The 18,667-nt window shown below is 40.1% G+C and overlaps 1 protein-coding gene across 4 annotated transcripts in view; it reads right to left on the reverse strand.

The window, feature by feature from the left end:
• The window catches only part of CUL1 (cullin 1), a 51,584-nt gene extending 34,359 nt beyond the window's left edge, over nt 1–17,225 (reverse strand). Inside the window, exons 1-5 of one of the 4 annotated variants that reach the window (XM_050709025.1) lie at nt 17,115–17,156; nt 14,399–14,502; nt 12,526–12,636; nt 12,269–12,316; nt 2,958–3,248 (exon numbers count right to left, since the gene is read on the reverse strand). In XM_050709025.1, the coding sequence (XP_050564982.1) occupies nt 2,958–3,097 (140 nt within the window). In that variant the 5' untranslated portion in view covers nt 3,098–3,248; nt 12,269–12,316; nt 12,526–12,636; nt 14,399–14,502; nt 17,115–17,156. Of the gene's footprint in view, nt 1–2,957; nt 3,249–12,268; nt 12,317–12,525; nt 12,637–14,398; nt 14,503–17,114 lie in introns of all 4 variants that reach the window. The other 3 variants (XM_035552583.2, XM_050709024.1, XM_035552582.2) reach the window with 3 other exon arrangements.
• Between the last annotated feature and the right edge of the window lie 1,442 nt (nt 17,226–18,667).

An 18,667-nucleotide genomic window follows, 5' to 3' on the forward strand; every position in this document is an offset into this window, starting at 1 on the left:
TAAAGAAAGCATAAAGAAAACTTAAATACCAGCTCTGACCTATACTCAACAGAGATTGAATCCACTGTCTCACAAAAGGACTCTCTGGATAAAGAGAATGAGTGGAGATAGGATGGAGGGTTCAAACTGTCTGAACTGCTTAACTCTCCCTCTACTTTCTAAAATTCATTTTAACAAAGCACAGCAAGAACTTCCACACCTCCAATCAATGCTGGCTAAAAGTTCAATACCAGATACAGAAGCAAAGACAGTTGCACACAACAAAAAAGGATGAGGAAATGACTGAACTGTCCACTCCACAAGATTTCCAAACGTGTCACATTCAGCCTTCTCGGAAGTAAGGCTGATCTTTAGACCTTACACTCAGCTGAAACTCATCTGTTTTGCTTTCCAAACCCAGCTATTCAGAGCCTCTTGAAAAGTCTGTCAATCTACTAGACTCATTGTATGTGATGACTGAGCAAATGTTTCCAATACTGCATCTAAAAAGGGATAAATCTTCTTTCAAGCACAAATTTTGAGCATTTGCACTTGATATAGGATGTAAAGTGCATTATCATCTTGATAGTTGATTCAAAACTCCTAGCCTAACCAGCGCCAAATATTCTGAGGTACCAGACTATTAAATTAATCCACAAATAAATATAAAAGTCAACTACCAAAATTATTCATCAAATGAATTCACTTATGGAAGAAACAAAATCCACCTAAATTTCAAGGCTCAACAACTCACTTGAAGCAGCATGAAGCAAATGAGTAGTTAATATACAAGATAGCCCTTTCACAGCTTCATCCAATGAGTATTTGAGAACATCTGATGGAGAGGGGAAAAAAAGTAGATGCTTTAAGAGTGCTACTACACCAAGTATTTAGTCCTCAGCTGAACTTTTGATAGAACTCACACACAGGAATATGTTAAAGGCACTCAGAAGAAAAAAAAATCCCTCAGAGGTTCTAGTGCATGTCAGATTTCTTGCAAATACTGAACTTCTGCAGATTTGTTTAGTTCAGTAAAGAACAACACTGGATCTAGCAACAAGGCTTCGGTCATCTCAAGTCTCGGGAAAAGCTCTGACCCTAAACCAAATGTTATTTCATCTTCCTGCCTCTAATGAAAAATCCTAGACACAATCGAGAGACTCCGCAGGGCTTTTCTTCTTCTTCGGAGCATGGATTCTGCAAGCATATATAAGATTACACACCTGCTCTGAGATTATGCATGCAGAAAACAAACATTTCTGTCTCCTTAGAAAGTCCAGAGAACCACAGAACTAGTTGCCTTGCATTGTTGTTTTTTTTTAAGCTGTCTCTTCAAATAAGTTAACAAAAATAGACTAAAATTTGAGGCACAATTCCAAATAAGTGCCAACAACAATTTTAAGATTAATTTATGTATTAGAATAATAACCTTTATTAAAAATCTCCAAAAATTAAGAAAACTATCAGAATTACTTGAAGTAAGTAAGGAAATGCATACAACCATTCAATTTCTTTTGTCATATGTCTATACACTTTGCTGTACCACAATCTTCTTAAACAGTACTTAAATCTACTGGGCAGTAGAAGGTTCTTAGAATGAATACTGACCAAGAGATGCAAAACAGAGAACAGGTGAGTGATTTCATCTTACTGTGGTTCCTTGTCAAATCCAACTGCCTGTCACTTTTTACAAAAGGCACAAAAGCAGGATTTATCACTTTCCAAGCAATGTACTTAAGTTAAACACTGAATCTGTAATACAGGAAGAGGCACATGTCTCTTTAAAAAATCAGTGATTGAAGATCATAGAATCACAGAATGGTTTGGATTGGAAGGGGCCTTAAAGATCATCTAATTCCAACCCTCTGCCATGGGCAGGGATGCCCCCACCAGACCAGGTTGCCCAAAGCCCCATCCAACCTGGCCTCAAACACTTCCAGGGATGGGGCATCCACAGCTTCTCTGGACAACCCGTGCCAGTGCCTCACCACCCTCAGAGTAAAGAATTTCTTCCTTATATCTAATCTAAATCTATCCTCTTTTAGTTTAAAACCATTACGTCTTGTCCGATCGTTACACTCCCTGACAAGGAATCCCTCTCCAGCTTTCCTGTAGGCTCCCTTTAGGTACCAGAAGGCTGCTGTAAGGTCTCCCCAGAGCCTTCTCTTCTCCAGGCTGAACAACCCCAATTCCCTCAGCCTGTCTTCATAGAAGAGGTGCTCCAGCCCTTTGATTACCTTCACGGCCCTCCTCTGGACTTGCTTTAATACAACCATGCCCTTCTTGTGCTGGGGGCCCCAGAGCTGAACATGGTGCCCCAAGCGGGAGGTCTCACAAGAGCAGAGTAGAGGTTGGGAGTTACCTTCAACTCCTTGACCTCAGTCCTGACACACTACCTGACAGAAACAAGTTTCCTGAAGTTTTCCAAGTAGTAGTTCAGTATACACATACAAGGATGAACACAGCAACAATCTACAGAATAGGAGATGCTGGAAAACTTCAACAGCTCTTGGATATGAATTAGCAATTCAAGAGAAATCCGTTGTGCACATCCTCACACTGGCTGGAAAAATCATAAAAACAACTCAGATTAAAGAACTATTTTGAGGTTCAGAAGAGCAAATTTTTCAAGGTAACTGGACATTACAAGTCAGACCCACAAAATAATGCCAAAATCTAACATATAAAGGAAAAAAAGTTAATAAAAAGTTTAAATATGTGCTCTATCAAACAATCACAATCAAACCTGAAATTTGGAAGTATACATAACTAAGAGTTTTCCAGAACAATGAATCTTTCTGCTTACTTGCCAGTAAGATTAAACAGAAAAGGCTGATCTTCAAAATAAAAATATATTCTTAAACATTACTAAATCAACTAGTTATGAAGCAATTTTGAATTTAAAAATGTAAAAAACTATTTTTAATCTACCAACAACGAAAGAATGAAAGTACTAATTGGCTTAAATGCTAGGATACGTGTAGAGTTCCATGTATCTGGATTTTGCCATACTTTGTCTGGTGTAAACCTGTTGAATTCCAGCTCTTAGGTCATCCCATATCTGGTCAAGACCAATTTGTTTAAGTCCGTGCGGGTTCTGACTCCTATTAGATGACATTTTGTATTTCCTGCAAAGTCTTCCAGTGCAGCAGCCTGAGATCTGGTTATTCCTCCATCAGAATCACAAGTAAAGCAACATTCTAAACTCAGTTGCAGTAACTCTAAGATATTCTTTATATGCAAACAGCAATGCTTCCCAGGAAGAAAATCTGCAAAAGGAAAAAAAAAAAAAAGATGCATATATTACAAAACAGTCCAAATTCATTAGTACTAGAGTAAAAAATACAAAATTAGTGATCTCTTTGGAACATTTTCATTTACACAGATGAGAAATCCATGATCCAGTACCAAAAGAATTTAATTTTGCAATTCAGCAATTCACTACAACACGCAACTGTTAGTATCCAGATCTGTCCAAAGCCTATAGGTACCTCTGTCAGCACAGTTGACAATAAAAACCTAACACTAATAAAAAAAAATGTAACAGAAATAATTGTTCCAAGCAGCAGACACTATCCTGACATAAAGTGTTTGCTCCCTACACAACAGTGTTTCCTCCCTCCACTATTTCACACCAACTCATGGTTCTGTGATAACTCATGGTTTAACAAAAACCATGAGACATATCCAAGATATTTAATATCATTATTTTTCTTCATTATCATTATATTTATATATATCATTATATTATCATTAATATCATTATTTTTCTTTTTATCACTAAACTCCTCTAGACTCGAGATTCTATCACAGGTAATCTGAAAGTCCAAGGTATTTTGAAAGCAGAGAATTTTGTATCTGGTAGATACATGCTTACATTAATTTCTGTGTTAAGTAAAATAACATCACTTCCTTGAATGTCATTGTACAAGCAAGAGAACATGCAGCCAATAATGGTCAGAAGAAAGAACAACTAATTGAATGCACAGAATAAAGATCCATTTTTACAAGTCCTTCGAATTTATTTGCAATTTTAATATGGCTCATCCTCTGTAGCAACCAAATAAAGAAGATTTCCTAGAGTGACGAAGGAGGTAACATGATTTAAAAAAATAATTCACAATAATCAAGTTGTAATAAATCCGGATCAACTTACCCTTAAGTGCATTCACTGAAATGTTGTAATACTCAAAACACAGTGAAACATATCATTACTCTTTGCCATGCTTCTACAGAAAAAAAGAATACAACCTTACGACAAACCTGTCCTGTAATGGAGTCTGCTGGCAAAGGGCCATGTGAATCCTTCTGTAAGTTCAAGGATAGTATGTGCCAAGACCTGATAAACCCTGTTACTAGTTTTTGACCTCTGAGCAGTGGAAGATGAAGATATACTTCCAGGATCCAAAATACATCATAGGTACTTCGTCACAGCCACTTCTAGACTTTTTATGTTGCACTCCAGATTCCACAGTTTAAGATTAAAGATAATATTATACCCTACCTGTCTGCTCCCCCTGCAAATTATTGGCAAAGGGGAACACACAACATTCAGTTTTTTCAGTCAGCAAATCAGTCCTTACCCAAATAACACATAAGCTAACATTCCTCATAGTCATTTACTATCCATCACCCACAAGTATTTAAATCTCAAATTCTAAGTAAAAAACATGTAGAATTATTTAGATGATGTAAGTCTGCAAAATGAGACAGTACTTGTTGCAATCAGAGAAACTGCTTCTGTAGCTATTTTTTCTTTTAACATGAGCAAAAATTACTTGGAAAATTAGGAGAGAAAAAACAGAATACAATCAATATATGTATCTTATAAAATGTACATTTAAAATTTAACTTTGCTGTTTTGCGCTTCTATAGTTACAGCAAACTGATTGTTAGAGACATGTGAATCACCATGCTGCACTGTAAAACAGATCACACCTTATTTGTATTTCATTTCTGGAAAACAAACTTGCCACAAAACTAAAAATGATGGGATTTCCACAACTTAGCAATGAACACCAGGAAGAACAAAGGTCCACAAGTGGCCGCTCGGCTCTTACTGCAGGAGAATGGCCATGGTCTGAAGTGCATGTAACACACCCACAACCTTGAACTATGACCCTAGGTCAGCACTGCAATACAAAGCAAAAAAATTAACTTTCTCTCTTGAATCCAAGAGAAAAGAAACTTTTTGGTTCCTTAAGCCTAGTACTATTTCAACTCTCCACACAAGCAAGAGAGGACACAGTTACCACCCTACCAACTCTCCTTCTCTATCAGAACCTGTAAAATGTAACTGACCCTGACACTTTTACTAATCTGTAAAAAGCAAGCAGCCTGGAATTAGAATGTATTTTAGTAAAAATATTTTGGTGTAACTAATACAGAACACTTCACTCATGTATAAAAGTTCACAAGAGAAGACCAACCCCTTATTAGGTCAAAGAAAGTACAGTAACTATTATTATCATTCATGGGTGGGACAAGGTGCCTTCCCAGGCAGGCTGCAGAGAGAAGCAACACCAGGGTTCTTACTCTGGTGTCTCTCTAGGCGCCAGTAGGTCCATGCAAGCCTGTTGTAACCAGTGGCCTAACAGATGCAGTTACGTACATATGACAGAAATATGTAACTTCTCTAATAAAGCACCTCCTAATCTTGCTACGTACCCTGGTGCATCTACAAATGCTGCCCTCTTCCATAATCTTTTAAAATCAATGTGTTCCTCATTCACACTGTACTGATTTTCCCTAGCATCCCCCTAAAATAATCTGTGTTTAAGTCAAGATGTAGCCATTAACAAAAAATGCCATGAAGAAAGAACTTAGTTTTGATTTTCATTTTATTTTCTCATCCAGTCCACTAATTTTCTTTAGAAACAGTAATTTCTACCGTATGTGACATTACATCACCATCCTTTGGCTATCTTTCAATTTGAATTTTACAATTAAAGGCGTAACTACAGAATGTTAACATCATATCACTAACTTCCTATGGAATGTTACCGTATTACTAACTGCATAGATTCAAAACATTTACTTCTTCTAGTTACTGGTTAACACAGTTGGTAAATAACGCAACAGATGAATAATGATCCAAACTACTTTTTTTTCCAGATTTATTCATATGCAGAAAAATGGAAAGGGAATTATTAATATATTACCATAACAGGAGTTTCACTGCATAAGAATAGTTACAAAAGCATATTTATAAAAGCAGATGTTTGCACTTACTTGTTCAACTAAGATGGTGTTACATGTATAGAGAAAGAGAAAACGAGGCTTTGTTGCATAGCACAGTTATTATTACACACAAGCACCCAGGGAAAATATGAAGTTCTATTTCACTGCTATGGATAAGTGTAATTTTCAAAATTATTTTTGTGATTCATGCACACAAAACCTCACCAAGTCTGGTCCACATTAGTTACGCTGTCTCTCGTTACCCATGGTCCTTATCACTAAATTTACAAGGGAGAATAAAGAGAAGGGACAATAAGACATCTATAGCACTTCTGCAACAGCTCTCATTAGCTAAAGAGGTTTCAGCTTTTAGAACTTACATAACATGACACCATGCACGCCACCTGCTATCATACAATACTCTGACTTTCAGCATTTTACAAAAACAACAACAAAAATCCATTGCTGCAATCCTCACTGCTTTGGGGGATAGAAAACAAAGTAATAAATGCAGAGACTATAACAAAGAGCAAGAGTTTAGAAGTCCACCATTTCCCAGAGCTCAGTCTATGTGCAACCTCCAAGAGCAAGGTGCCCTCCCAAGAGCCAAACATGGCTACGGATGAATTGAAAGCTCAACATTAAGTCATAACCTTTTCATCGGTAAGATTTCTCACCTTTGGAAGTGATGTTAGCAGGAGTATGTACAAGCCAGACTTGAACTGACTGTCACTGTACCTTCTCGCTCAACCACAAAGCAAATGGACTGTTGATGACCAGGCCACAGACAGGACCACCTGCCCAAGTTACACCACCTGCTCGGTAGCTCTGGACCAGCGAATTCAGACTGCGTTATGTCTCCAGGACCAGCGACAATTACATAAAAAATTACTTCTGCAGTTTCCAGCTGATACAGACAACTTCATGCAGCAATATGACAGTTTTCAACAGCCCACTTCTTAACCCTGCTTTCCAGCAACATAATTGAAACAGGACTGTCAAAGAACCTTGTCGTTTCTGCCTATGCCAACATCAAAAAGAAGTAATATTTCTCCCCAAACTTTAGAACAATGCCCTCAAATGACAGAGGGAAATGTTATTCTCCTCTTGTTACTGGGGGCTGGAGGAGGAACACACCTCATATGCAAGGCATGAAATCTCACTTAAAAATGGCATCATTCGTTTGTGCTGACCTAAGAAACTTTCCTTTAGCTACCCCATATAAGGAAAACAATGCGTATGTTGAATGAGGCCTATACAAAGAAAGTAGGGTTAATTTTCAGAGATTATCTAAAAAACACAATAAAACACACCTGACTACAGCATCTCAAGATATATGCTGGAGTTGCTACCTTATTTTGATGTCTGAATACAACACAGCTTTCTTCTTCACAGCTACACAGCCTATGCACCACCCATTGTCCTCTCATAACCACGTATTTCTAAACTACAGATTTAAAGGTAGTTTACTTCAATAACAGTAAAAACAAGTACAGATAGAATTCAAAGTTGATAGCTTCTTGACTCAGTAAGAACTTACAAAGAAAAAAAAAAGCTATCAGACCTGTAAAGACACAGGACCTAAACGCAGTCATGTCTAAGTAATAATCCCTTGTCTATTTCTAAGCCAACCCTTGTCTAATTCCAGTAATAAGCTATGGTGAAACAAATGCCATTAAAGTCATCATAGAAAATCCTAGTTGGAAGGGACCCACAAGGATCATCAAGTCCAACTCCTGGGTCCCCAAAGGACCACCCAAAAATGAGACCGTGAGTCTGAGAGCATTGTCCAAACACTTCCTGAACTCCAACAGGCTTGGTGCCTTGACCGCTTCCCTGGGGAGCCTGTCCCAGTGCCCGACCACCCTCTGGGTGCAGAACCTTTTCCTAACACCCAGCCTGACCCTCCCCTGTCCCAGCTCCATGCCGTTCCCTCGGGTCCTGTCACTGTCCCCAGAGAGCAGAGCTCAGCGCCTGCCCCTCCGCTCCCCTCGTGAGGGAGCTGCAGGCCGCCATGAGGCCTCCCCTCAGCCTGCTCTGCTTGGGGCTAAACAAACCAAGGCACCTCAGCCGCTCCTCATACGTCTTGCCCTCCAGTCCCTTCACCATCTTTGTTGCCCTCCTTTGGACACTCTCTAACAACTTTATGTCTTTCTCACACTGTGGCGCCCAAAACTGAACACAGTACTCAAGGTGTGGCTGCACCAGCGCACAGCAGAGCGGGAGACCACTCTGATATCTTATTCTAAAAGTTCAGACTTCAACGTTATTGAGGTTTCCAAATTTTTCAAACGTATACTGAAGTCAAAGTTTTCCCCCGTACACCTCAAATTCATTTTCTAAAGATGAAAGAAATTTTGCCAGTAACAAAAGTACATCACAAGTTCATTTGGACACTAACTACAGTTTGTTATCTTTGGTAAAAATTGGTGCAGTGACCACATTCACTTAAATAACCACTAAAAGCAACAGAACAGCCCTCTGTGCTCAAAGGATAAAGCATAATAGACATTTAATCTTTGGCTTCAAAAGACAAGAAAAAGTAGTAAGTTTAATACAGCCACACACTTACAAATGCAAAGTGAAATTCCTCTTGCCATACTCTTTCATCCCCATTTTTCCAGCTCAACTTCTGTCTTATCTTACCCTGCTCTCCTGTTGCCCTCTTTTATTTCAGCATGTCTGATCCAGAATTTCAACAGATGTTTGTTGAAAAGAAGAGCAGCAACTCTCAAAAAGGTTCCCAACCAGTTCTGCTCTCCTAGAGTCTCTGCTACCTCTACACTGAGCTGAGGCAACTATTTAAGTTATTTACCCAGGATATGCGATACAGCTGAACAACGTATGAAGTATTTTCAAAAGACACAATCAGAAGGACATTAAACACTACCTTTATTCTAACATGGTAGTTATTTGCTTGCTCTTGTACTTATTTTAAAAATGATTTAAGATACTAACTCTAGCTACAATAAACTTGAAATCACAATAATTGAAGTGACCCTGAAGTATTACCACTTCAAACTACTTGGCAAGGCTTTGCCTTACAATAAGCATCCACATGCACATCTATTGCTTTACACCAAGGCTAAACTTACCAAGAAATAAACCAACCCCATCTCATAACCAAAGCTGTCAATTTATTATTCTTATATCCCTCTTACCAAACACGGGCAGTTCCACAGATAGGACGTTGCAAAATCCTACAAAGCAGTCTTAGGACTCCTTTTGAAGTCACGTAAGCACAAACTCCTTGTAAAGACATGAAAACGCAAAGCACAGAGCTGAGAACAATATACAGATTAACCAGAGGTAGAGGGAGGTAAGACAGAATCTCCATTGTGAAATAGACACAAACATTGGCTTGTGGGGAGGGAGGACAGAAACTTACAAAATTCTCTTCACTTTCACCTTTTACTTCTGTCTTTAACAGTTATATAAACTGTTTCTTAGACTTTTTTTTTTTCTCCAAGTTAAACATCTCTCAAATCCTAAAGGACATGGCCTCCACTCTGGCACATATTAATATTTGATGTGGTGGAAAGAGGAAGAAGAAATAATTCTATTTTGTCTCTATGATCACTTGCACTCACAATTTATGACTTCAAAGACATTTTCTATAACCATGTGCCTCCAAATGAATTACTTTGTGTTTACCTGACTTCAGTGGAGGTTACCATTCTGAGCTCAAAACTATAACATAACATAGCTTAGTTGAACCATGGTCCTGCATACTGACATTTTATAGTATTGACATTTCTGTCCAGAAGTATTTTAGGTCACTAAAATAGGCAGGCGATTTACACACGTAAAATAACTCAATCCCTACAGGAAGACTAGGAACAAGCATAGTGTCCTTAGCACTTCACACACACTACAAATGTGTAAACAAAATCTGGAGAATCTGTCTACAGCAGACATTTCCACTGTGCTCCAGCAAAATGAAACCACAACAACTGAAAAAAGAAAGTTATAGGTTATTACAAAAATTACATCAATACCAGAAGAGAAACATTGGAATATTCTAACACACACATGCCTTGATGGACAACATGTATCAAATTACATTTCTTGAATCAGTCTGGAAGACGCAACAAAGAGAAACGAAGGTGGAGAAGTCAAAAAAACACAATCCTAGGTACTCAACATGCCTACAGAAGACAGAATAAGGCACCTTATTTTTCTTACAAAGAAAAATCAGCAGTGGGAAGTTGTAGCGAATTCAATTTAGCACGAACAAGCACAGAAGACTTTGGAAACTCTGAAATATCTTGGGCCAGCCTAGAGACCCTAATGACCTTGTACAGCCAATTCTTACATAAACTGGTTTCCTGAGAGCTCTTGCTTACCATCAAAACTTTACCTGAAACCAACTGAATAAGCTGGTTTTGGTGATCCTATTTATTTTTGGTGATTTTATGGTGATCCTATAGATCTCCACCCAGAAAGTCTTGGTCTGGACTTACAGGCCACTTCAGTCAGTATCCCCTCTGTCAGAAGGTTCAGGGCAAGTTTCTAAATGCCAACACAAATCCCTCTCTAATGTAACAGAATTTAGTGCACCACAGCAAATGATTTCATACTGACCTGTTAAGAGTCAAATAGCAGTTTTCACTTGTAATAACATTTGTATACAAAATTTTAACATTGCTCTTGGACAGTGGTGATTCTTATCTCTAATTTTAGCAAGGGCTAATGTTAACAAGAGTCAGCCAGTTCAGGGTAGAATCTCTTCCCAATAGCTTATTAATTTCACAGCACCTTTGATCTTTTTACCTTTGCAAGAGCTCATCTAATCAAAGTAATGCAGTTTGTAAGTTCAGTTTAAAAATAATGATTATGGCCACACTAATTTGTCTTATAACAGTCTGAAGTTTTCAGATGACCAAACATATCGCAAGTGCATGGCTTAAATACTGAAAAGCTTCCTCCTATGTTAACCTTCCTACTAATCTTTCATTCAGAAGCAATGAGAATTCCAACTCATATAGTTAAAATAGTCAACAAAATGAAAGAACATTGCAATTACTTGCGTTTATTTGCTGCATGTGACAAAAAACACTGCTGTGCAAAAGCTGCTCCCCCCATTCATTTTCCCCTCCCATTCAGGCTTACATTCTACATTTGAATCCAGCCTAACCTTAAGTCCACGTTATGTGCACTGAAGTATCTGCTAGCAATGCACATTTCCAACAGCGTACAGTGCTGTGAACACTGTTCACAAAAAAGAGTCAAGTTCCTGTTTAGTTCATTCCAGGTGCCTAGAAATTGACAAGACATAGCTACTTACTTCCAGAGAGAGCAAGAAAAAGACTGAGAATGCTCTCATTAAAGCCTAAAAAGGGATTCATACATGATTTTTCTGGTTCAAATAACTTATCTGAACTGTGAAAACCCTAAATCTAATCTCCTCATAGCAAAGAATTTCTACTCTACAAAAAGGGAGTTTCATATAAATTCAGCATTGTCTTGAGCTATTTTTTAATCAGTTTTGACTCCCAATAATTGCAACAGGTATGGCTGGTACAGAAGTGAAAACAGTTTAACTTTGTAGAAGTTAAAATTGTTGCGCACCGCTAGCAGCCACACTTAAATCCCACTTCTTGTTGATTTAGCTCGCACCATGAAGTCTTCGGTACTAGTACAGGCTTAGCTTTAACAAAATCAATTTTAATTAATTTGCTTAAGCACATACATTTGGGTGTTTCGCTAGTCCTCTTAATGATGGCACTTTCAGAGACAGTAAAACTTTGGAAAAATACCTGCACAGTAAGAGAACAGACTGTTTTAAAAATATCTGTGTTTTCTTAAGATGAGTGTTTTAAATTGTATGGTGAAAAAAAAAATCTCCCTTGACTACCCAGAAGCAAGCAAAACATTTGCCTGTGACATTATTACCACGGAAAGCAAGATGGAAAGACTAGTGCCTAACAAAACAAAAACAGTTTCCCTATAACCCTTCTTCTTCCCCTATCTGAAATTAAGTCCTCCAAACTTAAGATAAAGTTTTCAGATGACAGTTTCCACTGCTGTGACACTAGAGAAGCTTGCAAATTTACATATGAAATTAAGTTTAAAATACAGAGCAAAGCAGGGTGAACTAAGGTCATACCATTAGCCTCGTTTCTGAATTCCAATCAGCATCAAGACATTGTCCAACCTTAAACACATAACAATAAAAAGCCAAGTTACATCAGCTGCAAATTAAAAATACAAACAAGAGGTTCTCGAGTTCAGCTATGGCTGAAATTCAATTCCTAACAACCCAAATTCTCATACCTTCCTGCTTTATTTTTAAAAAGGATCCTGGCACTAATTTTTGTCTACCTTGTATGCTAATGACTCAAACACAACTGAGGCGACCAGTACCTTCACGAAAACGGGAGAAGAGAAGCACATCTCTGTTTTCCAAGTATCACTACATTACCAGAGCAGAGTGAGAAGCTGCCCACATGGCAAAAGCCTTCAATCCTCAGTGTCCTATGCGAGGATAAAAAAGTTTCAGTTTCTCCTTCACAGTAACACGAAGTCTGAGACATAAAGCAACATTAACCAGAGCCAATCTAATGAAACCAAGGTCAACAAGCATTTTATACCACCTCTCGGTATTTCTAATTTAATAAAAAACAGATGTCAAGGGTATTGAAGTGCTATTGGAACCTACTGCACAACTAGGAAGATCTTACATAGAAAATATGTATTTGATCCTTTGTTCTTAGTAGTGGTTTCAAGCAATGCCTCATACCTGCCAGACCAACCTACAACAATGAACCTCCTGACTGCAAAGCCAGAATAATCAAAGGGAAAGAAGAAAAAAAAAAAAGGAAAGAAAAAAAAGATCAATCTCCTCTTTTTTGTGTTAGTTTTTGGAAGAGCACCACATCAAAATTATACTGTTTGTTCGAGAAAGGTAGGGCCATCTTTAGAATAAAATACAAGAAATCCCAACTCTTGCACAAAGTTGCCACACGATATGATTCTCTATCAGTTTCCTGAACCACAAAGTGGAGTCATTATTTTCTTATTTTCACAGTAGCTTCATTTTTTTTTTTTGCCATTTTTTCAAGGTTCTTAGGTAAAGAATGACTGGAGAATTGTTACATTAAATAAAGGGGAATGTAATAAATATTTGGTTAAAAATTGCATATATTTGACCTTGAGCAGCATCATTTATAAGAAGAGGTCACATCACAACGTGAATCAGTTCACTGTTGTGACTCTGTAACATCAGAGGTTCTGTGGGTAAAAAGAGAACTCTGAAAATTACCCACTGGAACATAGATTATGTCCTAAAACAGTGTTTTCCCACAAGCTGCACTGCAATACTCGTAACTACTCGTTATACAGAAAGTGTTTAAATCTAACAGTGTTCCAACCCTGTAGTTACATTAAAGTAAGGCTGTGAGTTACTGCACCATAGTGGTGCGTATCAGGTCAGGACAGCTTTATTACCACGTTATTTAACCCTGTCTGTAAAAGGCTGGAACTGCATTCTCGTAGAACCATCAACAGTCAATCTGTAGTAGTTCTTCCATTTAAAAACTCTCTTATAATAAAATTGCAAGTGACTTAAAAAAAATCCAAATGAAGGTATGTTTCACAGCTCTCTTTAATTTTCCAGCCATTAAATTTTCTTGATTTTCTTGTCTCTTCCTTAATGAATGTTCCCTTTTAGCAAGTAAGAGAAACTCAGTGGTCTCAACAACAATTTTTTAAAAATTTGCTTGCACCCTATAAAGGTTACAACTTTTACCTAGGCCTCTAAATGTTGGTTCCAACAACCATTTCCTTACATGGAGATTACCTTGAAAAAAATACAATAATTAGGAAGTTTATGAGTTTGCTCTTTCCAAAGAAAACAATGCTAGTACATACGTAGTCAGTTTAAAACAGGTTCAAGCATTCCTAAAGCACACAAAGAACATCCAAGTAAGGCTACAAGTTACATAACAGCTGAACTTCCAAGGTTTCCATGCTCAATCTTCCTTCGAGCTCTGTGGAGCACAAAGACTGCACTAACCTAGACACTGCTAGTACTGCCCATGCACGTCCTCCTGACACAGACCCGCTGAAGTTCAACACCTGCCCCTTCCCCTCAGAGCAGACAAACCAGGTTAAGACAACATGGTAAGTACAGCGGCACAGCCATGATCCAACCACTTTACACTTTAATCTGCTTCTGCCCTCAGCGAGTTAGAAAATCCTGGTTGAAAAGTACAGTACACATGACATCATTATCCACCTATAGCATACTGGCAATCCTCAGTCTTCACATTCACGATGCATATTTTGGATGTTAAAAGTGGTATAACAGCAAGTGAAACATCTTTAAAGCTGCTTCTTCTGCTAGGAAAATTAGAAAAAAAAAGTTTCAGTGTCAGAAAACTCCAGGTATACCCAATCCACATAACAACTGACACCCAGGATGTGACTCATCATTAAACCAGGCCCTACTGAAATAAGTGTGACTATGCAAAACTAGACACTACTTGACAAAGATAACAGATGAAAAGCAATATTCAGAGACCTTCACATATAAATTGTAAGAAAACACTTTTTAAGCTGAATATCTGAGATAACTTCCTCAAAGGACCCAGTATTATCTTCATAACAGCATAGCTAGAATGTAAGACATTACCCCAAGACCGAGAATAAGCTAAATTCAAAAAAAACTACCCTCAAATCAGTATCCAACTAAGAGTGTACATCAATTTAGCTTAAAATAATTTAAAGGATTTAAATCAGAGCAATGCAATTTTCTCATGCCCATAGTTTAAACAACAGGCCCAAAGTATAAGGCAAGTTTAAACCAGTGGAAAAGGACTGTAGTAAAAGGAGAGTAATTTAGTTAAACCAGTGCAATTGTTTTGTCAATCGAGCAATGGGGTGAGTATTGCCTAATTAAGGTGCCTAAACTATGAAACCATTCTCTATATGATCCCTGGATCAACAAATCAAAAAAGTTTCCTCTAGAGGGGTAGTTCAGATCAGAAGCCTAGTTCAGTTGCTCTGAGATGTTGTCAAGTTACTAGGATCTGGGTGTACGCAGTTGAGAAAAACAAGAACAAGCTGTTAACATTAGACATCAAACCTGGATTCTAAAGTTAGTTGTACAAAGTACTCCCAAGATTCAACGTATTCACCACACCTCCCTGGGGCAGCTATATTCGGTGTTTAAATCGCACCTCAAATATATTACAACAGTATGATCATGAAATGTAACCAGTCTTAACCAAAGCAATTCAGACAGACATAAAATAAAAAATTTGGCAAAAAATACTGAGAAACAAGGGAAATCACAAAGCAGAAGGAAAAGCCTGTTTTCCAGTAGTCGCCAGCAGACACACCAAGTTTAAGTGCAACACAGACTCCTAACTATCACCACACAACATTGCAGCTGTTCACTACAAGCATATCTGGGGTAAAAACTACATACTGTGGTACTTAAGAAGTATCTTACCACTTCCCTAAAGCAAATGCTTCCAAATGCACCCCATATCAACCAAGTACCAACTCACAGTACAGTACTACAAACAATATTTGGCCTAATTTAAGGCACACAGACACTGGATATCTCTGGTCCCCATGGAGAGCCTTTTGGCAGGACCGAGAGGAACAGCCTACGACAGAAGTTTTTTCTAGACTAGCATTAGGGTATGTGTGTATTAGGGTGAAGACACACGACTATATATGAACACTATATAGGAGAACAAGGTTGTTAAGGAAGCCAGTAACAAACAAACGAGAACAAAAGAGGTAAAACAAGTAAGTAATCTGTGTCCTCCTAGTGCTTACTGACAAGTGTACAGATAATCTAGGGTTAAATTCCTTTCTCCTCAAAGGCACAGCTGGAGGATTTAAATACAAAGTGGGGGAGACAGCATGAGAGTCTACAAAGGAAAGGAATATGTCAAAGGGAAAGAGTATTAGGTGAGATCAGAAGGAAGGTTTTAACGACAGGAAAATAAGATCAGAAGGGCAAAAAATCATGGTGCAGGAACAGTTACTGAGGGGAAGAAAACTGAAAGAGTAAAAGCAATAAGGGAACAATGATGATTAAGGAATATAGGTAAGAGGAAACAAGAAGGATTGGAAAGTATCCCAGTAAGGACACAGTCAGCTTTCAGTGGCAGACAAAGTTACTGGGAGATGAATGAGGTGATTAGTTGCAATGGCAAAAGACTGCAGGACTAGCCATCCGGATGGAGGCAATAAATACATAAACAAACAAACAGATAAAAGGTTATCTGAGGGGGCACCCTCCCTGGGAGCACCACAACAGCAGGAGGCAACAAGGGAAAGTCCAGCACACAGTCCTTGACTGCGAGGGGACCTGGGGAAGGTGATAAGGAGGGAAGCACTCCGAGGGAGACACCACGGCGCTGGGGACACAGCAGGGTTTCTCTGGGCACAGCCAACAGCTCCTGGGCAGCCGCGAGCGCCGCTATGGCTGCGGGACGGCTGGGGCACGGCGAGGACCGAGGAGAAGGCGGCTGAACGCTGGAAAACAGCGGCCGGGCAGCTCCCAGGAGGAGCCCAAGGGGCCTCGGGACGAGCGAGCGGAGGCCTGGGCCGAGCCCAACCCGGCACGGCACGGCCGGGGCCTGCAGGAGGGCCCGGCGGGGCGGCCCGGCCCCCGCAGCTCCCCGCCGCCGGCTCCGCGCATTTCAGCCCCCGGCCCGAGGCCTCCCCGCCCGGCCCGGCCCGGAGGCCGGATCCCCGCGCCGCCGCCTTCCCTGCCTCCCTCCCTCGCTGCGCGCCGGGGAGAAGAAAGGCGGCCGGGCCCGGCCTCCCCTGCCGCTGCTCCCCGCGGCGTGGCTCGTGGCCAGGCCCCGCTCCGCCTCGGCCCGGCTCGGCCCGGCGGGGCCTCCCTCCCTGCCGGCCTCCCCCCTGCCGGCCCGTCCCAGCCTCCCCGCCGGCCTCGCTGCGCCACAGCGGCGCGGCCTCCCCGCGCTCACCAGCATCGCGCGTCCCGCAGAGTCAGGCCGCGGCCGCCCGCCCCTTCCGCCTCCGCCGGGCCCGGATCCGCCGCCACCTCCCCCCGGCGCGCCGCGGCCCGGAGAGCGCCGAGGCGCCGCCCCGGCCCGCCCCTCCGTGCCCCGGCAGGGCCCGGCCGTAGCCCCGCAGTGGAAGGAGCCCTGCGGCCGGCCCCTGGGCCCGGGACCCGCGTTCTTCTCTGGGCTCACCGTGCGGGCCCCGCCGACACAGCACCGGCCTCTTACTTCTCAGTCTGAAGTGTCAGGACTCTCACCCGTCCACGACCAAACGGCTGATGCTTTTGTATTTATTGGGAGCTCTGGTTCCTAGCTTGTCCTAGGCGGTACTGAACTACACGGTACCCAGAGCTCCAATGAGTGCTAAAGTTGTGCCAGGCAGGGTCCTTGTCTGGCATTATTAAGCTAAACTGAGAGGCTCTCGTCTGTATTGCATCAAGAGTCATTAGCTTCAGCGAAGTGATAACTTAGACGGCAATTGAAGTGCGACTGTCATAATGACTAAAAATAATTAGAAATCTTTCTATAATCATGAACTTAAAAAAAAACCAAAACACTCAGAAAACCACACTGCAGAAAGAACAGGGTAGAAATTCTTTGATATATATATATATATATTTCAGTTGTGAGCTGGTTGGGAGGTGTGTAAGGCTGACTGATGCAGTTTTAATGCAGTTTTAATTTTGATGCAGAACTTTTTTGCAATCTATGAACAAATTTAGCGTAGATAATTTTAATGCAAAATAAAATACAAGCTCTTAACGTTTGCATCACCTTCATCTGGACTGCAGTTTTAACACCATGAAATAGGTGTTGCAAAATCATACCAAATTAAGGCAAGTTTCAGAAAAGTAATGTTTTGGACTTAGTCCTGTCCTACAATTCCACAGTCCTTAGGAATAAATATTCATGGAATTGTGCTGCAAAGAAGAATGGAATTGACAAGTCCTCAGTATTTTGCTTAGTCAAGGCCATCTGTACTGTACCTTCACAAGCCATGCAGATTTTCCCTGCCAAGATGAAGTCAAATACTGATCTGAATTATAGCAGAAGACATGTAAAGCAACTCGAAGTCATAAAAAAGTCTTATCATTTACATTAGTTTTAAGAAATCAACCCAGAAAACACAATAGCTTCATAGGAAAAAAAAAAAAAAAAAAAGAGAGAGAAATGGGGAAGCAATCAAAACAAAACATTTGTTTGCACTGCAAAATGCTTCACTTGCATCCTGGCTCCACCAGCTTTGCACCATTTTCAAAAATTGGCCTTCTCAAAGCTAATGGCCTTTAGTCACCTAAGTGCTTGAAAAAGTATTTCTCTGTATAATAACGCCTTACTTCAGCACAGCCTAGTGAAGTGGACATAAGCTAAGTCATTGACACAGCTCTTCTAATGAAACAGTTCTGGCTAAACACTTGAGAAGCACTGTCTGAGGAACTGGTTTAATTCAGAGCGTGAACACTGTATCAGTCAGCTGGGTGGCATCGCAGCACTTATATTAATTTTGCCCATGTAGA

This window comes from Cygnus atratus, chromosome 2, assembly GCF_013377495.2.
Source record: "Cygnus atratus isolate AKBS03 ecotype Queensland, Australia chromosome 2, CAtr_DNAZoo_HiC_assembly, whole genome shotgun sequence".
NCBI lineage: Eukaryota > Metazoa > Chordata > Aves > Anseriformes > Anatidae > Cygnus > Cygnus atratus.